Source organism: Dama dama, chromosome 12, assembly GCF_033118175.1.
Source record: "Dama dama isolate Ldn47 chromosome 12, ASM3311817v1, whole genome shotgun sequence".
Classification (NCBI taxonomy): domain Eukaryota; kingdom Metazoa; phylum Chordata; class Mammalia; order Artiodactyla; family Cervidae; genus Dama; species Dama dama.
In genome coordinates, this window is record NC_083692.1 from 57,223,161 (window position 1) to 57,248,245 (window position 25,085).

A 25,085-nucleotide genomic window follows, 5' to 3' on the forward strand; every position below is an offset into this window, starting at 1 on the left:
AGAAGTAAAGAACAGACTTTCGGACTCTGTGGGAGAAGGCAAGGGTGTGATTATTTGAGAGAATAGCATTGAAACATGTATATTACCAAATGTGAAATAGGTTGCCAGTCCAGATTTGATGCATGAGACAGGGTGCTCAGGGCCGGAGCACTGGGATGACCCTGAGGGATGGGATGGGGAGGGATGTGGGCAGGGTGGTTCAAGATGGGGAACACATGTACACCCATGGCTGATTCATGTCAACATATGGCAAAGACCATTACAATATTTTAAAGTAATTCACCTCCAATTAAAATAAATAAATTAATTAAAAAATAAAGTATTAAAATAGTAGCTTGTTTAAAAGGAAAAAAAAAAAAATATCAGGTGTGATTCCATAGGCTGTGTTCTTTTCATTGTGCCATGCTTTCTTGCTTTTTTTTTTCTGCATGTGTGCTTAGTCACTTCAGTCTGGCTTGACTCTTTGATACCCTCTGGACTGTAGCCTGCCAGGCTCCTCTGTCCATGGAATTTCCCAGGCAAAAATACTGAAGTGGGTTGCCATTTCATCCTTCAGGGGATCTTCCCGACACACGGATTGAACTTGAGTCTCCTGAGTTTCCTGCATGGCAGGCAGATTCTTTACTGCTGAGCCACCTGGGAAGCCCTGCATTTCTTGGCAATTTAGTCTTCTAAATATTTTCTCCCAATTTTCTCTTCTTTTCTTCCTTCCACTGGAGTAGTAGTGATGATGAGTCAAGTTTTGGACATTTTGAATTGAGGTTCACAGAGAACAAGCTTCATTTCTTCCCTTCATTTCACTGCACATATTTCCCCTTCTGGTATGAATACTCTGAGATCTCTTTCCTAACTCCCTATTTGCCTCCAGACTTTTGATAAATCACCAAATCAAATATTAAAAAGATTATAAATTGATGGAAGTACTTTTTTATGAAGAGAAGAGAATATTGACTTAAAAATAAACTCCAAAGTAATTTAAGAATACTCTGGAAGATGTTACATGCCAAAAACATGTTGCCACAGTAAAGCAAATACATTAGCTTATTTATCTTTATTGTTCTTGCTGTTAACTGATTTCTGGAAGAAATCTTGCATTTAAGAATGTTAAAAAAATTAAGTTCCAGTAATGCAAGGATATTTTAGGACAGATAAGTATAAAGATTTTAATAACATCTGTTTCCTGAATAACATGCATTGTACTCAGTACACTGAGTAAAGAAAACAATGTTATTCCCAGAATATGCCTACAAGGTTAAATTGAAAATGAAGCTGCTTCCAATGCATGAGAGATCTGGGACTGACCTTTCCTCCAAAACCTCATTGTGTTCAGAGTGAAATGTTTTAGTATGGTTGCAATTGTCAATAGTGAGTAAATCCACAAACAACCATGATCCACTACCTCCAGATCTTAGAATCACATCTTCTGTTTGCTTTCTTCACCTGTACTTCTTTCTCTTCTCTCTACTCCTGTTTATTTATTTTCCTGTATTTATGGGTTGTTTGAAAATATCTTTAAAAATATTTGAAAAAAAATTAAAATTAAATCTGTATAGTAAACACTAAGATAATAAAATATATATCCATATGTAAGTATATCTATATATCTATATCAGTATATTATATAGATAATAGAACATATACATATGTATATGTGTGGATATATATATATATATATGTATGTATATATCAATCTGGGTCGTCAAGATCTTTTTTGTTAGACTTTATCTTTTTGGGCTCCAACATCACTGCAGATGGTGATTGCAAACATGAAATTAAAAGATGCTTACTCCTTGGAAGGAAAGTTGTGACCAACCTGGATAGCATATTTAAAAACAGAGACATTACTTTGTCAACAAAGGTCCGTCTAGTCAAGGCTATGGTTTTTCCAGTGGTCATGTATGGATGTGACAGTTGGATGGTGAAGGAAGCTGAGCACTGAAGAATTGATGCTTTTAAACTGTGGTGTTGGAGAAGACTCTTGAGAGTCCCTTGGACTGCAAGGAGATCCAACCAGCCCATCCAGAAGGAGATCTGTCCTGGGTGTTCATTGGAAGGACTGATGTTGAAGCTGAAACTCCAATACTTTGGCCACCTCATGCAAAGAGTTGACTCATTTGAAAAGACCCTAATGCTGGGAAGGATTGGGGGCAGGAGGAGAAGGGGACAACAGAGGATGAGATGGCTGGATGGCATCACCAACTTGATGGACATGGGTTTGGGTAGACTCTGGAAGTTGGTGATGGACAGGGAGGCCTGGTGTGCTGCGATCATGGGGTCACAAAGAGTCGGACATGACTGAGTGACTGAACTGACTGAACTGATATATTAATCTCTGCCTGTGGTTACTGGCACAGGGTTCCTAAATCCCTTGTTAGTTCCTAAGCGATGAGACCACTAGGAGCATCTTTTGTTCTAATGATATGACTCTGAGTGGGCTCCTAAATGGCCCTGGATGAGGGCTTGCCATCAGAAGGACCAAGTCATGAATAGAAGTCTGTTATTTTAAGCCTCACCCTCTTTACCTTGTGGCTCAGCTGGTAAAGAATCTGCCTGCAGTGCAGGAGACCTGGGTTCGATCCCTGGGTTGGGAAAATCCCCTGGAGCAGGGAAAGGCTACCCACTCCAGTATTCTGGCCTAGAGAATTCCATGGACTGTATAGTCCACTGGGTCACAAAGAGTTGAACACTACTAAGCGACTTTCACTTCACTCCTCACCTTTCATCTTGAGAAGAAAGAAGTGCTGAAAATAGAGTTAATGATCCATTATGCCTATGTGATGACGCCTCCATAGAATCCCCAAAGTATGGTCGTTTGGAGAACTTTTAAACTGATGAGCACATCTATAATGGAGGTTGGTGATGCATCCCAACTCCATGGGAACAGAAACTGCTGTACTCTGGACCCTCCCAGACCTGGTCCTATGTATCTCTTCATCTGGCTATTCATCTATGTATGTGCATGCTCAGTTGCTCAGTCATGTCCAACTCTGCAACCCCATGGACTGTATAGCCCACGAGGTTCCTCTTTTCTTGGAATTTCCCAGGTCATACTACTGGAATGGGTTGCCATTTCTTCCTCCAGGGGAATCTTCATGACCCAGGGATCGAATGCATATCTCCTGCATCTCCTGCCTTGGCAGGCATATTCTTTACCACTGAGCCACCTGGGAAGCCCTTTATTCATCTATATCCTTTATCATATGCTTTAGTAAACTGATGAATGTGTTTCCTCAAATTCTAGAGAATTAATCAAACTTGTCAAGGGGGGTCTTTGAAACCTCTGATTTGTATCCAAATCAGGCAGAAGTTGTGGGTAACCTGGGATCTACTAGCAATTGACATCTGAAATGTGGTGGGAGGGGCAATCTTGTGGGACTGAGCCCTTAACCTGTGTGATCTGATGCTAAGTCCAGGTAGGTGGTGTCAGAATTAAGTTAGATTGTAGAACACTCAGCTGGTGTTGTGGAGAAAATCCTCCACACAGTTGGTGAACAGAGTGAAGTGTTCTGTGTGGCTAGTAAGGGTAACACATAGGAAGGAAACACACAGCAGGAAGAAATGATTTTTTTTCCTACATAGGGAGGTAGAAGACTGGTTTTTTTCATTATATATACCATTTGAGAATTTAGGGGTGAATGTAAAGATTTCCATTTTTTTTTTTTTTTTAGCATCAGTTTATATATTTTCATTACCAATGTTGTGTTGCTTTTGTTATATTCAAATATTTACCAATAAGCACGGGAGTACAGTCAGTGGGGTATCTAGTTAGCAGAGTGGTCTTAAATAGAGAACAGCATCTTTTGTGTGCTAATAAGATTCTAATCATATTAACTCACAAGACCAGAGATATAAAAGGATAATTTGATTTTCTGATTAGAGTTCAAACAGAAATATCTTTCTAACACGTGTGTGCTTAGATGAAACAAAACACAGTCACCTAAGGCCAACCAGAGACTTGCAACTCAAGTGCTTTGCTAGCTCTGTGAGAGAAGAATACACCATCTTTCATTTGCAAAATGTATGATCTAGCTGGGAAGACAGAGCCAGCCCACAAAAAATACAAGGGAATCGTGCAAGGGAGTATGCAATTCATTGTTAACTCTGGAATTTACAGAACTGTCATCACGTAATATTTTGACATTTGCTTTTGACATCTTCCGAGTCCTCATTTCTGTGTTCCTCTTCTCTTCCCTGGCTCTTCCTTTCTAATCTCCTACATACCCAGAATATACACTCTCTTTCCCACCATATCTGACCTCAAGTATGTATTGAATTCAAGATGCTATAGATGATAAAATATACCATTATTTTTTGTACCACTATGAAAAAATCATGTCAGTTAAATTATATCACAGTGCTTTCATATCATTTAAAATCTTAAATCGTTTAGAATTGGACTTAGATTTTTTAATATGTAACACTCTTCTGCATATATAAAAAGAAAAATAAAGTTAATGATTAAATCATTACAGTTTTCTCAGATCTTCACAACTTTCAATAAAATAATGTTATTAAACTAATTTTTATTGAGTTATAAATGACTAGTCCCTGATTTAATTTCAAGTCAACACATGTTTACTGAACATCACTATATATCCTGTGCTACAGAAGATCAGAGAAGTTCAGGTAAAGTTAAATAAAGAGGTTAAGGTTTAACTGGACCTTGTTGAATGGATGAGATTACTCTTTTAGGGGGATGAGATGAAAGAATTATTCAATAGTAAAGGGAGAAGTATATTGCTGCCCTGCTTATTTAACTTATATGCAGAGTACATCATGAGAAATGCTGGGCTGGAGGAAGTACAAGCTGGAATCAAGATTGCTGGGAGAAATATCAATAACCTCAGATATGCAGATGACACCACCCTTATGGCAGAAAGTGAAGAAGAACTAAAGAGCCTCTTGATGAACGTGAAAGAGAAGAGTGAAAAAGTTGGCTTAAAGCTCAACATTCAGAAAACTAAGATCATGGCATCCGGTCCCATCACTTCATGGCAAATAGATAGGGAAACGGTGGAAACAGTGGCTGACTTTATTTTTCAGGGCTCCAAAATCACTGCAGATGGTGATTGCAGTCATGAAATTAAAAGACACTTACTCCTTGGAAGGAAAGTTATGACCAACCTAGACAACATGTTAAAAAGGAGAGACATTACTTTGTCAATAAAGGTCCGTCTAGCCAAGGCTATGGTTTTTCCAGTAGTCATGTATGGATATGACAGTTGGATGGTGAAGAAAGCTGAGCGCTGAAGAATTGATGCATTTGAACTGTGGTGTTGGAGAAGACTCTTGAGAGTCCCTTGGACTGCAAGGAGATCCAACCAGTCCATCCTAAAGGAGATCAGTCCTGGGTGTTCATTGGAAGGACTAATGTTGAAGCTGAAACTCCAATACTTTGGTCCCCTGATGTGAAGAGCTGACTCATTTGAAAAGACCCTGATGCAGGGAAAGATTGAGAGCAGGAGGAGAAGGGGACGACAGAGGATGAGATGGTTGGATGGCATCACTGATTCGATAGACATGGGTTTGGGTAGACTCTGGGAGTTGGTGATGGACAGGGAGGCCTGGCGTCCTGCAGTCCGTGGGGTTGCAAAGAGTCAGACATGACTGAGCGACTGAACTGAACTGAAAGGGAGAAAGTTGAAAAAGTAAACCTCTGTGATGTAAATGATTGTTCAGTTGCAAAGAGATATTGCAAGTACCAGTCTGATATCAGAAACAGACAATTCACACAAAAATAAATAAAACCAAAAACATAGGAACACAGAGTTATCCATTAAAACTACCCACTCTTCAACCAAAATGTCCAAACTGAAACAAAGTTCTTAATCACAGGCAGTAATAAAAAAATAAAAGCGAAAGCTTGGAATATTATACAGATATATAAAATGTGGAAACTATTTATAGTATGGTATCAAGTAAAAAGTGAGATACAAAATTATAGCATAGTTACAGCAATAAAAAAATGTATTTGCCTGCAACCCAAATTGAAGAAAGAACTTAGGTCGAAATACATATGATTCTTCCTTCTAGATTTTTTGACACTGTTTTTATAATCACTCTTTTAAATTATCAGTTTAAAAGTACATATGAGGAAAAGTGAACTATGAATGATATAGTAGGTAAATCAAAAGGAAATAATAAAAAGAGAAATTATTATCAAAATATTATATAAATGCTAACATAAACCTATTACACTTCTGCTTCATTTTAATATGTTAACCAAATTCTAATAAGTTAACCAAAGAAACCAGCAAAAGAGAAGCATGCTATAACAGAGATTGCATCAGTTAAATGCCCTGTATTATTGTTTGAGGACCAGTTTTTTTCATATACAATCTAATAAATGCTGTAAATTTTTTCTTTTGCTTTTAAACAACAGAAATCTATTTCTTACAGTTCTTCAGTCTGAAAAGTACACGATCAAAGTGATGACCAATTCATTGTCTAGTGAGAATCTGCTTCCTCACAGACCACAAGCTTCTCACTGTGATCTCACTTGGTGGAAGGGCAACGCTGTAATTTTTTTTAAAGCATGAAGTTGGAAAGCTACAGTGGCCACTGACCTACTGACAGCCTAAAATATCTACATTTGGATTTCTCATACATCATATTTTCAGAATCAAAAATAGATTTTTCTATTTTATGTATTACTGTAACATGTACTCTTTATTCCTGTGTATAATTTTAAGTTTCCAACTGACTGATGCCATTTTCCTTTATCCTGAGCTTCCTTTAACACATCTTGCAGTGCAGGTTTGCTGATAAGAAAATGCCTTTATTTCACCTTTTTTTTTTTTTTTTTGGCTGTGCCACATGGCATGCAGGATCATTGTTCTCCAACCAGGGATCAAACTCATACCCCTTGAATAGGAAGATGGAGTCATAACCACTGGATCGCCAGGAAAGTCCCACACCTTCATTTTTTAAACATTGTATTTTCTGAACATGCAATTATAGGCTAATAGTGGTTGACTGGGTCCCTTTTCTCTCTCCCTTTAGCAATTTTAAAATGTCATTCTGTGTCTCTTGACTTGTGTTGGTTTTGATAACAAGTCAAACATAATTCTTATCTTAGGTCCCTATATGTAATGTTTCTTTCTCTTGGGCTGTTTTAAATATTTTCTCTTATCATTGGTTTTCAAAACAGTGAGTTTTGGTGTGGTTTCCTTTGTGATTATCTCTCTTGGTGCTTGTACTTTTTAGACCAGGGTGCTGATATTTTTCATCAAATTTGAAAAAAAAATTTCAGGCATTATTTCACCAAATATATATTCTTTCCCACTCTATCCTATAAACCCAATTACACATATGCTATATCACTTGATATTGACAGTGTCCCAAAGGTCACTGAGCCCTTGTTCATTTTTTTAAAATTATAGACTTAATTTTTTAGAACAGTTTTAAGTTTACAGAAAAGGTGAATGAAAAGTACAAAGAGGGCTTTACCTACCTGATCATTTTAAATTTTATGCTGGATTCTGTTTAGTACATTGTTGAGTACCTAGATCTTGTTTTGTAGTTGGTATTGAATTTTGTTCTGATGGCAGTTAATTTATTTGTGGATTGACACAGTACTTTTGAATTTTGTTTTTAAACCTGGTTGGGGAAGATCTAGTCTTTGTTTTAGATCTAGAATATCCATTGTACTAAGGTGTAGCCTTTCTTGGCTGTCAGCTGAGTATTGGGGGCTGTGAGGTCTCTCCTGTCAGACTGGTTAACACTCCAGTGCATCCCAGCCCTGTGCAACCTGCAGGAGACCTGTGATGGTTTTCTGTTCGCCCTCAAGGAGCCTCACACTGTGCAAGGTCAGCTAAGAATTTGGTAGAAGTTACAAGGGGAACATCATGCAGATTTCTAGAGTATCCTTGTGAAGCTCCTACCTTTCTAAGAAAATTCCTTTCACCTCAGCGACTTTGAAGTTTAAACTATGTTTCCTTAGCTCAGTGAGACTGCCAGCCTCTGCTTGGTTTCCCCCTCCTCACATCATGTGAGGAAAAGTATCTCTGGTCAGAAAACAAAGGTGATTGTGGGACTTACTTCATTTCCTTCCCTGCCATCCCAGATCACAGTCTGCCACTGCCTCTGGTCCAACATTTGACATGATTGTTTACCACAGGTACCGATTAGTCTAGCACAGTCAGAAGCAGACATCCTATAGAATTTTTTATTAAAAGAATTTTTATGATGGAAAATTTCAAATACATGTAAAAGAAGATGGAGGAATAAAATGAAGTCCTAGATACGTATCTCTCAACTTCAGTAATTAGTAGCTCATAGTCAATCTTGTTTCATCCATACCCATTCCATTCATTTGCCTCACTCCTGTTTTATCTGGAAGCTCATATTAGCCATCATATCATTTCATCCACACGTATTTCAGTATTTAACTCTAATAAGCAGGATTTTTAATGCAACCACAATACCATTATCATACTTTAATAAGTTAATGATAATTCCTTAATATAATCACATAGAGAGTAAGTGTTCCTAAAAGATAAGAGGTAAATACTATTCATATGTTCTTAGGTAGCTCAGTTAACTTCCTGGTGCTTCCATTTTGTAACCTATGAGTCTGTTGGAAGGAAGCTGGGCTAGGTGTTGTCTCAGGCCCCTTATCTCCATCTCTGTTCTACACCTGAAAATCTTGTACTCTTACATTAAAAGTTATTATCTTGGTTTTGAGCAGCTTGTATTTTTTTTCTTTTTTTAAGTAGTCTTCAAATTTCGGTTGTGTCATAAATGTTGTAATTCTTTTCACAGTGGATTTGAATTAAGACCTAAATATTTAAAAACCACAATAAAGATAGGAAAGAAGTTGGGAGGAAGTTGACTCATGCAAGGCCAGTGAGTATGGAGTTACAAAAAGGAGGGATTATTCAGCAATAGCTGATGCTGCAAGAGGGTCAAATAAGAAAAGAGCTACAAACAACATGACTACTGGATTCAACAGCAAAAGTCTCAGCAAATTGCTTTGCCAGAGCAGCTTTGGTGATAGTGCATGGGGGTGGGGAGGGAGTACCAGCCAAATCACAGGGGACTGAAGAGTAAATGGGACTTGAAGAAGTTAAGACAGGCATCAGTGAAGCTTTCAAGAGGCTTGATTATGAAGGGAAAGAGAATGGAGTGGAATTTAGGTCAAGGTTTTTTTGTTGTTGTTTTTTTTAATGAGAAGGTCAAAATAGATATTTAAAGCTGACGGAAACACCAGCTGAAAAGACACGTTAGAGACACAGAAGCAAGATGCTGATGTCCGAAGGTGGGCTCCTGAGGAGACAGGAGGAAATGGAAATCAGAGCTGAGGTGAAAAAGTCAGTCTTCTGTTTCCTCCATGCTGATAGAGGGTGAAACTGATACAGTTGTGTAAACCTGATTGTTGGGGTGCAGGAATCTGGGGTGCATCCCATGGGATGGTATACAGTGGAAGCTAAGTTCATCTGCTGAAAGTAACAAGGGGGTGGTTAGAAGAGGAGTGAGGCTGGACATAGGTTTTGAGGAGGGTAGCAGATAGAGAAGGAAGAGGCTCTAAGAAGGCTGAGGGCCCAGCAAAGAGTAGAGACAGATGTTTTGATGGGGCATCATCTGTTCAATGGGGTGATTTTCTTCAGCCACACTCAGGATACTAGATGTTGGTTATTGCTGTATCTACAGAATAAATTTTTTCAAAGAGTTCAAAAGGTGTAACGAGAATTCATTGCTTTTTCCTTGTGCTCTATCAATTTGGTGATCTTCAGATTAGATAGCCACCTTTTGGAAATCTGGGAGAGGAGGCTCATGATTCAATGAGAGGTCTAATTAGGGAACTCTCCACTCTCCTTCAAAAATGCTCTATGATTTAGCTTTGATTAATACCAAATGCCTTACTTAATCCTATTTTCCCCTATCCTTCTCCACACATCTTGATCTATAACTACTGGTCTTGTACACTAATAATCTTAGCACTGCCAGGTTGGTTTTCAGCCAGATTGGATGGCTGGATCTTCCTGTACCACCTCTGCCTAGGTCATGATATCAGGTAGCCTTCTTGGAACACCCTCTGGATTTTCCTTAATGGGCTCAGTTTCAGAGCAACCTCATTTCCAGTAACTCAAGCTTGATTAGTCTGTAACTCAGTCTGTTATGCTTTTCTCTGGGTGGTGACAATTAGGATTTCAGCCTTTGCTAAATAAGGATTTTTAAATGTAAATATATATACTGATGTCAGTGATAATAGGATTCACTAACAAAGTTCCCAAATTGGCAAAGCAAATCATAAAAATCTGCTGTGATCCCAAATCTCAGAAACTTCCTAGTATCTTCTCAGTTGGTGGTTCCATGAGGTTGTAGCCAATGTTGTTTATTTCTCTCTGAAAAACAAAACAAAACAGTATTCTTGGGAGAGAGTCTCACCATATTTAAATTAATTAGGGAAGTAGTGGATAGTTCTTTTCCCCTAGAAAAAAATATCTATGGCATTTACAAGATAAAATGTCAGTAAAGACAGCAATCTAGGTATTAGGTGGTTATATCTTTTTTCCATTTATTTTTGGAAAAAAATACCTTCTAAATTCTGAGCACATTTATTTTGGGAGAACCTTGCCCAAATAGCTCTTTATAGACTGAAAGCTTCCTTCATATTCACAGTGAAATGAATTATTTTTTCCTTTCTTTTTTAAAACAAATGAGCAAAATTTAACCATTAATTTTTCTTTTAAAAAAGTAAACCACACACAGATATGTATGCATCTTTCCTGGAAGACAAATTATGCATATTGTAATGAGGAGAGAAAACCAAATGCCTGGGAAATGCCAATGAGATGTGTGGTATTTTCCTGACTTAAGACTTTAGAGAGAAGCTGACCACTGAGCCAACCTCAAATGAACTGATGGAATTATGACTGGATGTGTGGCCATGGGAGGACGTAGGTGTCAGAAGGCCTCCCTACTATTCGATTTTGTGCTGTAACAAAGTCATCTGTGCCTATCCCTCTTTTCCAGACAGCCAAATGTTCTTATCCTGCTAGCAGAGAGCATAAGAGAGCTTTTTCTTAGGTAGAACAAAAGGCACAGTAGGGAAACCTTTTGATTGCTCTCTTCAGTTCAGTTCAGTTCAGTTCAGTCGCTCAATTGTGTCCGATTCTTTGCAACTGCATGGACTGCAGCATGCCAGGCTTCCCTGTCCATCACCAACTCCCGGAGTTTACTCAAACTCATGTCTATCATGTTGATGATGCCATCCAACCATCTCATCCTCTGCCGTCTCCTTCTCCTGCCTTCAATCTTTCCCAGCATCAGGGTCTTTTCAAATGAGTCAGCTTTTCGCATCAGCTGACCAAAGTATTGGAGTTTCAGCTTCAACATCAGTCCTTCCAATGAATATTCAGGACTGATTTCCTTTAGGATTGACTAGTTTGATCTCCTTGCAGTCCAAGGAACTCTCAAGAGTCTTCTCCAACACCACAGTTTGAAAGCATCAATTCTTCGGTGCTCAGCTTTCTTTATAGTCCAGTTCTCACATCCATGATTTCTCTCTTGGTGTCCTGAAACTCTGACCTTACTTACTGTAAAGCAGGCTTTCTCTGAGTGTAGTCTCTGAACAGAAGCATCAGCATCAAACTTGCTGCTGCTGCTAAGTCGCTTCAGTCTTGTCCGACTCTGTGCGACCCCATAGACAGTGGCCCACCAGGCTCTGCTGTCTCTGGGATTCTCCAGGCAAGAACTCTGGAGTGGGTTGCCATTTCCTTCTCCAATGCGTGAAAGTGAAAAGTGAAAGTGAAGTCGCTCAGTCGTGTCCGACTCTTCTCGACCACATGGACTGCAGCCTACCAGACTCCTCCATCCATGGGATTTTCCAGGCAAGAGTACTGGAGTGGGGTGCCATTGCCTTCTCCATCAAACTTGTTAAGGATGCATATTTCAGCTCCACCCTAGACCTGGGTGATGGGGCCCAGGAATGGTTCAACAAGTTCTCCAGGTGATTCTGGTGTATGCAGAAGTTTGAGAATCACTGATATAAAGACAAATAAAAGCCTAGCATGGAGAGAGGGGGCCATAGTAAAGGAATTGGCAGAGAGCAGAGAGACTGACAGGAAAAGAGAAGTTAATATTGAGATCCCTAGGGATGGGAGCTGGAAACGGCACAGGGCTTGGGAGGGAGAGACATCACCCTCTCCGAAAAAGATTTGGGAACCAAAAAAAAATTTTTTTTTTTAAAGTTGTAAGTGTAAGGGAGGAAAGTTACAGACTTCATACTTGACCACCTCTGTGTTCTTGGAGAATTAGGTGATTAGATGGGGAATGGAGCAGAGTTGGGGGCTTGTGAAAGAGCTAGTGTAGATTTTTGAAACCAGCAAGAAAAAAGTGATAATAATAACAATCTGCCTGGCTCAATGGCATTAATTCTTCAGGAAATTCAAATTAAAACCACAAAGAGATATCACTATCCATCTGTCAGAATGGCTAAGATAAACCAAACCAAACTGATATGTACAGCACCTCTCATATGTAGGTATTTAAGATGTGCAGCCAGTGTGGAAAACATTTTGGTTACAACCTAGCAATTTCACTCCTGGGTATTTACCCAAGTGAAACAGAAACTTATAAATGTATGTTTATAGCACTTTATTCACAATGGCCAAAAACTGGAGACAACCCAAATGCCCATCAACTAGAGAATGGATAAACTGTGGTATGTCCATATAATAGAATATTATTCAGCAATAAAAAAGAACAGTGGCCCACCAGGCTCTGGTTTATTGATATTCTCCACAATATCAAATGAATCTCAGTACTAAGTGAAAGCAGCCAGATCCACAAGGCTACACACTGGATAATTCCATTTGTATGACATTAGGAAAAAGGTAAAATTCTTGTGATATGAACAGATCACTGCTAGTCAGTGATTAAATGTTGGTGATGACTATAAAGGTGTAATATGGAGGAATTGTTTTGTTTTGAGGTGATAAAGCTACTCTGTATCTTGATTGTTGTGAAGGTTGCATAATTTTACACACTTGTCGAGATTCATGGAATTGACAGTAAAAAATGAATTTTACTGTATGTAATTTAAAAAGAAAGACAAACTCCCTGGAATGGCCCCTTGACTCTCTCAAAACAGGGTTTAACTTTTCAAGTACTACTGCTCTTTCATGGCTCAGTTCAAATGTTATCTCTCTTCTGAAACATTTTCCAATTCACAGAAGCCATTCCCTATCATAATGACTTACTTAGTCTGTGTCCCTGTAGCACTTCATTTTTTTCTTATTTAGTGATATTCTAAATATCTCCCCATACCAAAAATAAATGTGAGATACATAAGAGAAGCAAATATGCCAAGAGTCTTTATCTTGTTGGTACGCCAAGCATCAGGTTTAGAATCTTACTCATGGGACACACCTAGATATATGTCAAAAGAAGTGAGGGGACTTCCCTGGTGATCCAGTGGCTAAGACTCCGCATTCCCAATGCAGGGGGCCCAGGGTTTGATCCCTGGTCAGGGAACTAGATCCCACATGCCACAACTAAGAGTTCTCATGCCACAGCTAAAGATCCTGAGTGCCACAACTAAGACCTGGTGCAACCAAATAAATAAATAAAAATAAAATAAAAAGGAAGTGAATGGGATCAGTCCTTTTGTCTGTCTTTTTTCTTTCTTTCTTTCTTCAGCTGGGCTGCTTCCAGGTTCCCCAGCAAGGCCCTTGGCAGTGGAAGCACTGAGGGGATAGCCAAGAGATTCCTTTGTCTGTCTTTAAAACCTTTTATTATGGAGAATATCATACATATTCAAAAAAGAGAGAAGGTAGTATAACAAACCCACATGTTATACAAAAACTGCCTTCACACTCTCCAACACCCCACTGGATTATTTTAAGCAAATCTCAGACATTGTATCATTCCTTCTCTTAATACATCAGTGTGTATCTCTGTTAAGACAAGGGCTCCCTTTTGTTTAATATAACCACAGTGCTATTTTCCTTAAAAATAAACTTATTAAGACATATTCTTAACTTCCTTAATATCTGTTATACTTTATATTGTCCAATATCCATTCAGAGTTCAAATTTCCCAGTTGTCTCATGGGTGGCTTTTTACAGTTAGTTTGTTTGAATCAGGAGCTAAAAAAGGTCCACACGTTGCATTTTTTGAAAGTTCTTTTGTTCTGTGACAGTTCCCCCTGCAGGTCATTTGTCCTGTAAAACTGGATTTGTGGTTTAGGTTCACAGGTGGTGCTGTATGTACTTCCTGTTGCATCACACCAGGAAGCAATTATGCCTGTTGTCTTTCTCTTTGTGATGTTAAGATTGATCTGTGGGTTAGAGTAATTCACTCATTATAATATTCCTCATCAGCCTTTCACCTAATAACTTCAGCAGTGAAGATCCATTATTTCATTAGGGGTTATTAGTGAATGATAATATAATTATGTCACTCCTGCCTGTATTAGCTGGAATTCCATTCATATAGGAAAGGCAGAATAAATGCTTGTTTCTAGCCTTTTATTTACCATTTTTCATATTAATGAATTACTGTTTTAGTAATCTCCAAAGATGAGTATTGATTTAAAACACTATGTATCATTATGAACTTGTGGGTTCTAACATGATGTATTTCAAATGTTGCATTATTTTTGATGCTTTATTTGGTCTGCCTTCAACCAGTTGGAAACTTTCTTCAATTTGTCTCTAAGGTTCTTTGATTCTTTCCTTTCTTCTGAAGCATGGCAAGATGTTCCAGATTTATCTTGTGCATTTTCTGCTTCAGAGTTCAGTTCAGTTCAGTTCAGTCGCTCAGTCATGTCCGACTCTTTGCGACCCCATGGACTGCAGCATGCCTGGCTTTCCTGTCCATCACCAACTCCCAGAGCCTACTCAAACTCATGTCCATTATATTGGTGATGCCATCCAACCATCTCATCCTCTGCCGTCTCCTTCTCCTGCCTTCAATCTTTCCCAGCATCAGGGTCTTTTCAAATGAGTCAGCTTTTCGCATCAGCTGACCAAAGTATTGGAGTTTCAGCTTCAACATCAGTCCTTCCAATGAATATTCAGGACTGATTTCCTTTAGGATTGACTAGTTTGATCTCCTTGCAGTTCAAGGGACTCTCAAGAGTCTTTTCCAACACCACAGTTCAAAAGCATCAATTCTTTGGCATTCAGCTTTCTTTATAGTCCAGCTCTCATATCAGTACATGACTACTGGAAAAACCGTAGATTTGACTAGATGGACCTTTGTTGGAAAAGTAATGTCTTTGCTTTTTAGTATGCTGTCTAGGTTGGTCATAACTTTTCTTCCAAGGAGCAAGCATCTTTTAATTGCATGGCTGTAGTCACCATCTGCAGTGATTTGGGAGCCCAAAACAATATAGTCTGTCACTGTTTCCACTGTTTCCCCATCTATTAGCCATGAAGTGATGGGACTGGATGCCATGATCTTAGGTTTCTGAATGTTGAGTTTTTTTTTTTTTTTTTCAGCATGCTTTCCCAAGAAAAATTTAAAGGATTTTAATTAAGTCCTTATTTTAGAAAGCAAAAATAATGCAATGCAAATAAGAATGTCTAACCAATAAAATTAACAAGCCAAAGTAATTTTGTTACATAAATTAACCCATTTATTATAGGCTAGCAACATTATCAAATGGTGGTGCTTCTACTGGTCCTTCAATTCCTTCATTCTTCTGATGGCAGACTTTACTGTGACAGCAGAAGTGGTGTTGTAGGTCCAGGCACCACCAGCTACTGTTTTCATGCAGGAACCACAGTGCCAAATGCCCACAGCTCTTCTCTTCATCTTGGTTTTGCCACAGAAAGAGCAGGTATACTTGGCGTGCTGGCTGATTTCAATTTTCTTCACCATTTTCCTGAGGGAGGCACCATAACGGGTCCCATATTTGCCCACGATTCCGACCTTCTTGGTGCGTTTCGCCATGTTAACTCAACCTAGATCCGAGCCTAAGAGTGAATGTTGAGTTTTAAGCCAACCTTTTCACTCTCCTCTTTCAGTTTCATCAAGAGGCTCTTTAGTTCTTCGCTTTCTGTCATAAGGGTGGTATCATCTGCATATCTGAGGTTATTAATAATTCTCCTAGAGAAGGCAATGGCAACCCACTCCAGTACTCTCACCTGGAAAATCCCATGGACTGAGGAGCCTGGTAGGCTGCAGTCCGTGGGGTCGCTAAGAGGTTGACACGACTGAACGACTTCACTTTCACTTTTCACTTTCACACATTGGAGAAGGAAGTGGCAACCCACTCCAGTGTTCTTGCCTGGAGAATCCCAGGGATGGGGGAGCCTGGTGGCCTGCCGTCTATGGGGTCACACAGAGTCGGATACGACTGAAGTGACTTAGCAGCAGCAGCAGCAATCTTGATTCCAACTTGTGCTTCATTCAGTTCAGCATTTCTCATGATGTACTCTGCATAGAAGTTAAATAAGCAAAAAAAAAAGAAGTGAAATAAGCAGGGTGACAATATACAGCCTTGACGTACTCCTTTCCTGATTTGGAACCAGTCTGTTGTTTCATGTCCAGTTCTAACTATTGCTTCTAATCCTCTAATTAAGAGCCTGGGGTTCCTTTTAGTGAGAGATGATATTGATAGTGCTAGTTGTTTTCATTTCCAAAGGTTGACCATTGCTTCTGGGTCTTTTCAATGGACAGAGATGGGAAGAACATTATGACTTCATTTCCCACTTTTGAAGAAAAAAAATGCATGATTCAGCCAACTTATTGGTCTTAGATGCTACTGGATAGAATCAGGGGTTAAAATGAAGTGCTCTTTAAAGTATACATTTAGGCGTTTGGAACAAAACCAGAGACCAGCAAAAAAATCTCTGAATAAGTGGAATAAGAGCCCATAAAATATAGATAACTTACAGGTACTAAATAAGCCATTGTTAAAATAAGAGGTAAGAAATTAGAAAAATTATACACTTAGCACAGTGCTCAGCCCATGATATTACCCCACTAAGTGATTACTTAGCATTTTTTGGAGACACTTGCATATTAAGAGTGAGAAATATTCCCAGAAAAATATTATATTTGTGAGCTGTTGTGGATTCCCTCCTTGTTTTCCCTCCTTGTTAACAAGAGCTGGGCTGGAATTTCTTAATATCTCCCTGTAGAGTTTTCAAGTGAAGAGTGAACCCTGCCTTGTATAATTGTTTGGTATCTAAGCATGCATGCTATGAGATGCAAAATCTTCTTAGTATGCCCCCAAATTATAACTCTGGGTAGGGAAAGGAGAGGGTGGGGGGAATGAAGAGAGTGGCATGAAAACATACACTACTATATGTAAAATAGACAGCCAGTGGGAATTTGCCATATAGCACAGAGAGCCCAGCTTGGTTCTCTGTGACAATCTAGAAGGGTGGGATGGGGTGTGAGGTCCTAGATGGAGGGGACATATGTAAACCTGTGGCTAATTCATGTTGATATATGTCAAAAATCAGACCAATATTGTAAACTAATTATCCTTCAGTTAAACAAATTTTAAAAAGGAAAAAAATAGCAAACCTAAAAAAGAAAAAAAAGAGGGAGGGGACATATATATACCTTAGGTTGATTCATGTTGATGTATGGCAGAAGCCAACACAATATTGTAAAGCAATTATCCTTCGATTAAAGATAAATAAATGAAAAAAAAAAATGACCAGAGGGGATCTTAAAAAAAAAAGAAAAATAAGTTAAATGTTTTCCTAACATTTTCCTATATTGTAAAAGTTGGTTTAAGAAAGTCTCTTTTCAGTTTTGAAATATTTTAAATGTAGTCTTTTGTCTAAATGAATAAATTAATAATCCATTAGAAATTATAATAACTCTGAGTAGTTTCAACTAAAATATCATGTACTTCTAATGAAAATATGCACGTATACAAATCTTATCTGGGTAGTTTCAACTGAAATATCATGTACTTCTAATGAAAACATGCATGTGTACAAATCTTATCTTTGATGATCTGTATCTCATATTTTACATTAGATTTTCTTAGTTAAAAATACTGTTTTTTCCTTCCAAATGAGTGAAAGCTATGACATCAAAACCAAAGTTTAATGCTCAGTGACTCAACATTTAATCTACAGTTTCATCAATCTAGAGATTACTCATGACATTGAAGGTTTGATCTTTTCTGACATTTGACACAAGAATTGAAACAGGATACTGAACCAATTTTAACAATTTTGAAACCACAGTGTCTCTGCTAAAGTTATTTTCCTTATATAGAGGTTGCCTGTAGAGAGATGACTTGGTTCAAGTTAGAAACTTTCTAATAAAGGAGATTTAGGGGGATTTTTAAACATGGTTACAAAATCCAGATTTGAATTCATTCACCTATCAAAAGAGAATTATTGGGACTGTTCAATCTCAAAGCCCTCAGAGTACCATAAAATGAATTTTCAAAGGAAAAACACTTCCCCAAACATGATCTCCTGAACAGAGAGCCTATCTGTTTCAGAGATACTTGTAAATAAATCTTTGGTAATGTAACAGTGACTTTTATCATCAAAAGCTTAATTTATTTATCAAAGAATGTCCAAAATTGATCATTTTAATTCTCTTTTAAGGGAGACAGTTGGTTTCTTTTAAGTGCCAAATATAAATATTTTTTAGAATAAATATCATGAGCTGTGCAAAGATATAAAGCTTAATAAAGGACAATACTATATCAGGCATATGCTCATAAAGGGAAAATATTTTGTATATCTGGTCTCTGCTTGGTTAGTAGACATAAATTCAGAACAAGACCAGTGAGCTTACCTGAGTATCCTTCTTAGAAGTACCACAGTGATGAGTTAGACTGAGGTGGACCATCCAAGCAGCATTTAGAACCTGGTAGTATATAATATTTGTCTTTTTCTTTCTGACTTCACTCTGAATAATAGGCTCTAGGTTCATCTGCCTCACTGGGACTGACTTAACTGAGTTCTTTTTAATCGCTGAGTAATATTCCATTGCATATATGTCCCACAAATTGATGAATGGCAGAAACCAACACAACATTGTAAAGCAGTTATCCTCCATAAAAAAAAAGAACCTGGTAATAAAAAAAGTAGGTCATAGAATGAGAGTGAATAGCTGTGCACAAGCCACCACACATGTATTTGCTGATACAAATATCTCAGTTTTTTTCTCTAACTGCATATTTTAAATCCATTTCATTACATAATGATCTCCCTGTCTTTCCATAGAGTTATATTTATACTAGGGTCTTGATTTACTCAAGGAAACTAAGACCTAAATTGCTTAGAATTTTTATTTCGCTTTCAGAATCTCCCATCCTCTTATACAAACATAGCAAAGAAATGGAAGTTCCATTTAAGTAACACAGGACACCCAGCAGGTTTGACTTGCAACTCTCCTACAGGCTGAATTAGGGAAACAGCTTGACCTTTCTGGGGACCTATAAAACTTGATATTAATATTATCTGTCTTTATGTATGATCAACCCAGAAGAGATAACACATGACAGTTATTTTAGCTTTTCAGAAAAAAAAAAAGCCCTAGCTTGAGACAAAGTAGAGTAGAACTAGTATTAGTTATTCTATCTCTTGGGTAAACCAGGTATGCCTGTTAATTACACATATGTACTTTTCAACCAGGTCTCTAAAAAAATTTTCTAACTAGAATAGATTTATTGATTTTCATCTTATAATCATAGTAAATTTATCATGGTAAAAGGACACTAAAAAGTAAATTGCTTTTTGTTATTTCATTAGTATTTTAAGACTTTTGACTTCTTGAAAAATTAAGTAATCCAAATAGCATGATATTGAAAAAATCCAGGGAGTTTCCTGTTGTCCCTTAGGAGTGAATGGACAGGAGCCACAGTCCTGTGCCTCTGATGTCCCCTTGCTGGAACTGGGAACTGCCCACCTCTCTTTTTTTCTTTCTTCCATTGCTTCTGCAGACTTTTCAGTAGTTTATTATGCCCTCAATCCCATCCTGGCCAGTGCTACAATGTATGGGGATCTGAGTGAGGAGAAGGAGGGCCACACAACCTCCTCCGTCTTCCTGGATAATTCCCCACCAACATGCCTTTTCCCAGTCTCTCTCTTCAGTTCCTCTGAATTCCCACCCACCCCACCCTCTTGATCTGGTCCTATCTCCTTTCCTTGAAACTCCAGTTTCTTATCCTTCTTTTCATCCCTGAACCGCACCACCCATATGGGAATCTCTGTGCTGGCTAAAGTCATGACTTGTTATGATTCATATGTTGAAATCTTAACCCTCAATATTTCAGATATAACCTTATTTGGAAATAGGGTCATTGCAGATATAATTAGTTAAAATGAAGTCCTACTGAAGTAAGGTGGGGCCCTCATCCAATATACCGGGTGCCCTTATCAAAAGGGGAAATTTGGACACAGGCAGACTTGAACAGTGGGAGAAGGTCCTGTGAAGAGATACATGGAGAAGATAGCCAACTACAAGCCAAGGAACATCTGAAGCTATCAGAAGCTAGGACAGAGGTCTAAAACAGATCTGTCCCTCATAGCCCTGAAGGAACCAACCCTGCTGATACCTTGATTTCAAATATCTACCCTCCAGAATAGAGAAAGAGTAAATTTCTGTTGTTTCATCCAGTTTGTGGTACTTTGTTACAGGTGCCTTAGCAAAGTAATATAGGTCCTTTCAAATCAATATTCTTGAAATATTTACTGACGCTTATTTTAAAGAAGGCAGTGTCAGCTCCCACTGAGGCAGGACCCATTTGTGTTTCTCTTGTAATTCAATAGACACGAGTCTTTGTAGTTTGCTCAGGGAATGTGTTATTCCTCATAAACATCAGTACCTCCCAGAGTCAACCCAGGTGCCCAGCTTCTAATCCAGCTCGACCTGTTCTAGATGTCCTGCCTCAGGGCCCTGCTGACCCAGGAGCCTGCTGGCTTTGGATTAATTTATATAGAATCTGCTTTCCTGTGAATTAGGGATAAATGTTCTTTTAGTACTTTTTATAAAATTATGGTTCTAAGCAGTGCCTTGGTATAAGAACAATCTTTGGAGCTAGTTTATAAAGATACCCATGCTTATGATGCCCAGCCTCCAAGTTTTGGGCCAATGAATGGGGATTGGGGCCAGCCTTTGGTGCTCATTAAAAAGTCTTCCTCTCTTCAGGGGTCATCACGGATAACCAGAGCTGGCAACTGCTGGAGAGTCAAGAATGTAACCCATTATCTTTCTCTACCTGGTAGAAATTAAAGTAAGTTGAAGCATGGAGGAAACAATACTGTCATTGTTTTATCTCAGAGGGCATTCTTTTGTTATTGAGACAAAAAGGAAATGCAATACTTTGTTGTTGTTCAGTTGCCCAGTCATGTCTCTCTTTGCGACCCCCATGGACTGCAGCACGCCAGGGTTCCCTGTCCTTCACCATCTCCTGGCGCTTTCTCAAACTCATGTCCATTGAGTTGGTGATCCATCCAATCATTTCATCCTCTGTTGCCCCCTTCTCCTCCTGCCTTCAAATTTTCCCAAAATCAGGGCCTTTTCCAATGAGTCGACTGTTTGCATCAGGTAGCAAAGTATTGGAGCTTCAGCTTCAGCATCAGTCCTTCAGTGAATATTCAGGGTTGATTTCCTTTAGGATTGACTATTTTTTTCCCTACTCTTTGCACAAAATAGTCTCATCCTTTCTCTCCTCTCTTTTGGAAACATTTAGGCCTTTTGAGATTTGTTAAGGATTGCATATCTCAAAAGGCCTAAGTGTTTCCAAAAGAGGGGAGAGAAATGGTGAGATTGTTTTGTGCAAAGAGTAGAAAAATCAGTGTCAAAGCTAAGAAGCAGATATGGGCACTGGAAAAGGAAGCAGGATGGTAAGTTCAGTGAGAGATGTCAGAGGTAGCCAGGGAGTCAGCCAGGACAAAGACAAGTCACCAGACAGTAATCCCTGGATGGATTACTAAGTTTTGACCCTGCCTCTCAGAGCCTCATGCTTCTCTGAGTGGGAGGTTAGGCCATGAGGAACACTGATGGTTGATTGGTGTGGATGGTCCAAGGGCCTCCCTTGTGGCTCAGCTGGTAAAGAATCCACCTGCAATGCAGGAGACCTGGGTTCAACCCCTGGTCTGGGAAGATCCTCTGGAGAAGGGAAAGGCTAGCCACTCTAGTATTCTGGCCTGGAGAATTCCGTGGACTGCATAGTCCATGGGGTCACAAAGAGTCAGACACGACTGAGCGACTTTCACACACTCAGAGCCTCATGCTTCTCAAAGTGGGAGGGAGGTTAGGCCATGAGGAACACTGATGGTTGATTTGTGTGGATGGTCCTTGCAGCAGCACTTTTCATGTGTCTCTATCTCTCACAACCCTCTCTTTCCCCTCTCTTACCCTCTTAGATATTATGTGGTTTGTGTGTGGGTTGGATGAGAGTGGGTGAGGAGAGGTGTGATGTATAACAGGATGCAGTGGAGATAAGGCACTTCTTACAGAGATCAGGGGTTAATTTTGATGATTTTAATTTTAATTTTTTAAATTAAACTGTTTATTTTGAGATAACCATAGATGCACGCACACTTTTAAGAAGTAAAATAGAGGGATCCTGTGTAACCTTAACCCAGTTTCCCCCAATGGTAACATCTTGCAAAATTATAGTACAGTATCACAGCCAGGATATTCACATTATAAAGTCAAGATACAGAACAGAGCTATCATCATACAACTTGCTCACATAACCCCTTTGTAACCACACCCACCTCCTTTCCACACCCTTCTCTGCCTGAATCCCTGATAGCCACTAATCTGTTCTTCATTTCTTAGTGTTGTCATTTCAAGTATATAGTAGAAGTGGAATCATTCATTTATATGTGTATGAAAAAAGCCTTTCAGATTGACTTTTTTTATTCAGCATAATTCTCTGGAGGTTCATCAGGTTGTTGTATCTATCAATCAGTCATTCCTTTTTACTGCTGAATAATATTTCACAATACAGAAGTACCACAGTCTGTTTAATCAGTCACTGAAGGATGTAGGGGTTGTTTCCAATTTTTTGGCAGTTATGAATAAAGAAGCCTCTTTATTTATGTACAGATTTTTGTGGGAACTAAGTTTCATTCTTTGGGATAAATGTCGAGGAGTGCCATTGTTGGGTCATATGATCATTGGGTGCTTAAGTTTTTTTAGCTTTTGTTTATTTTATTGAAATATAGTTGATTTTCAATATTGTGTTAGTTTCAGGTGTACAAAAAAGTGATTCCAGTTACATAAATATATATCTTTTAGATTATTTTCCATTATAGGTTATTACAAGATATTGAATGTTGTCCCTGTGTTGTATGGTAAATCCCTGTTGCTTATATCTATTTTATATATGATAGAGTATATCTATTAATCCCATATTCCTAACTTATCCCCTCCCCTTTCCTTTTTCCTTTGGTAACTATAGTTTTTAAAATGTCTGTGAGTCTCTTTCTGTTTTATAAATAGATTTATTTGTGTTACTTTTTAGATTTCACATATAATGATATCATACGATGTTTGTCTTTCTATAACTTTCTTCATTTGATGTGATAATCTCTAGGTTCATCCATGTTGCTACAAACAGCATTATTTCATTCTTTTTATGGCTTAATAGTATTCCATTATACATATATTTTACCACATCTTTTTTTATCCATTCATCTGTCAGTGGACATTTAGGTTGCTTCCATGTTTTGGCTATTATCAATAATGCTGCCATGAACATTGGGGTGCATGTATCTTTTCAAATTAGAGTGTGTGTCTTTTCTGGATATATTCCCAAGAGTGGGATTACTGGACCATATGGTAGCACTGTTTTTAGTTTTTCAAGGAAACTCCATCCTGTTTTTCATAGTGGTTGTACCAATTTATATTCCCACCAACAGTGCAAGAGGCTTTTCTTTTCTACACACTCTTCCAGCATCTGTTGTTTGTAGACTTTTTGATGATGGCCCTTCTGACAGGTAAAGGTGATATCTCATTGTGGTTTTGATTTGCATTTCTCTAATAATTAGTGGTATGAGCATCTTTTCATATGCCTGTCAGCCCTCTATATGTCTTCTTTGGAGAAATGTCTATTTAGGTCTTTTGTCCATTTATTGATTTGAGTTGTTTAGTTGGGTTGTACAAGCCATTTATATTTCAGAAATTTATCTCTTATCAGTCACATGGTTTGCAAATATATTCTCCCAATCTGTTGGTTGTCTTTTCATTTTGTTGATGGTTTTCTTTGCTGTGCAAAAGCACTTATGTTTGATTAGGTCCCAATTTATTTTTGCTTCTATTTCTTTTGCTTTGGGAGACTAATCTAAAAAAATATCGATATGATTTATGTCAGAGAATGTTTTGCTTGTGTTCTCTTCTAGGAGTTTGCCAGGGTCATGTCTTACATTTAAGGTCATTTTGAGTTTATTTTTGTATATGATTTGAAGGAGTGTTCTAATTTCATTGATTTACATGTAATTGTCCAGCTTTCTAACACCACTTGCTGAAGAGACTGTCTTTTCTCCATTGCATATTCTTGCCTCGTTGTTGAAGATTAATTGACTGTAGGTGTATGAGTTTATTTCTGGGCTCTCTATTCTGTTCCATTGATCTATATGCCTGTTTTTGTGCCAATACCACACTGCTTTGGTTACTGATGTGCTTCATTTTTATAGAAACTGCCACAATATTTTTCAGAGTGGTTGTACCCTTTTTTTTTTGCCTTCCTACCAGTAATGCAAAAATGATTTGATTTCTCTCCAAAATTTGGTGTTATTATTTTTTATTTTAGCTCTTTTGATAGGTATTTGGTAATAGAGCATTGTGGTTTTAATTTGTATTGCCCTCGTGGATAATGATATTTAACATCTTTTCATGTACTTATTGCCATTGAAATATCCTCTTTGATGAAATGTCTATTTATGTCTTGCCCATGGGTTATTTGCTTTTTCTGTTGAGTTTTGAATTCTTTATATATTCTTTGCTTGTAAATATTTTTCCCACTATGTGGCTTGTCTTTTCACTGACTTACCAGAGCTTTCATAGAGTAAAAGTTTTTAATTTTGCTGAAGTTCATTATAACCATTTTTTTCTTTTACAGATCTTGCTTTTGGTGTCAAATTATCTTTGCCTGCTCTCTTTTCTCCTATTTTTTATTTCTAAAAGTTTTATAG

General features: G+C 38.2%; 1 protein-coding gene and 1 long non-coding RNA gene across 4 annotated transcripts in view; one reads left to right on the top strand and one right to left on the bottom strand.

The window, feature by feature from the left end:
• LOC133066363 (uncharacterized) overlaps positions 1 to 25,085 on the top strand; it is a 158,205-nt gene that overhangs the window by 87,299 nt on the left and 45,821 nt on the right. Inside the window, exon 3 of one of the 3 annotated variants that reach the window (XR_009695125.1) lies at positions 21,088 to 21,172. The exons of the other annotated variants lie outside the window; for them this stretch is intronic. This is a non-coding gene — a long non-coding RNA (uncharacterized LOC133066363). The remainder of the gene's footprint in view (positions 1 to 21,087; positions 21,173 to 25,085) is intronic. 3 annotated transcript variants of the gene reach the window in all.
• LOC133067239 (large ribosomal subunit protein eL43-like) lies at positions 15,464 to 15,925 on the bottom strand. The gene has a single exon (XM_061158400.1). It carries the CDS (start codon positions 15,901 to 15,903, stop codon positions 15,625 to 15,627), a length of 279 nt encoding a protein of 92 aa, XP_061014383.1. The 5' UTR covers positions 15,904 to 15,925; the 3' UTR covers positions 15,464 to 15,624.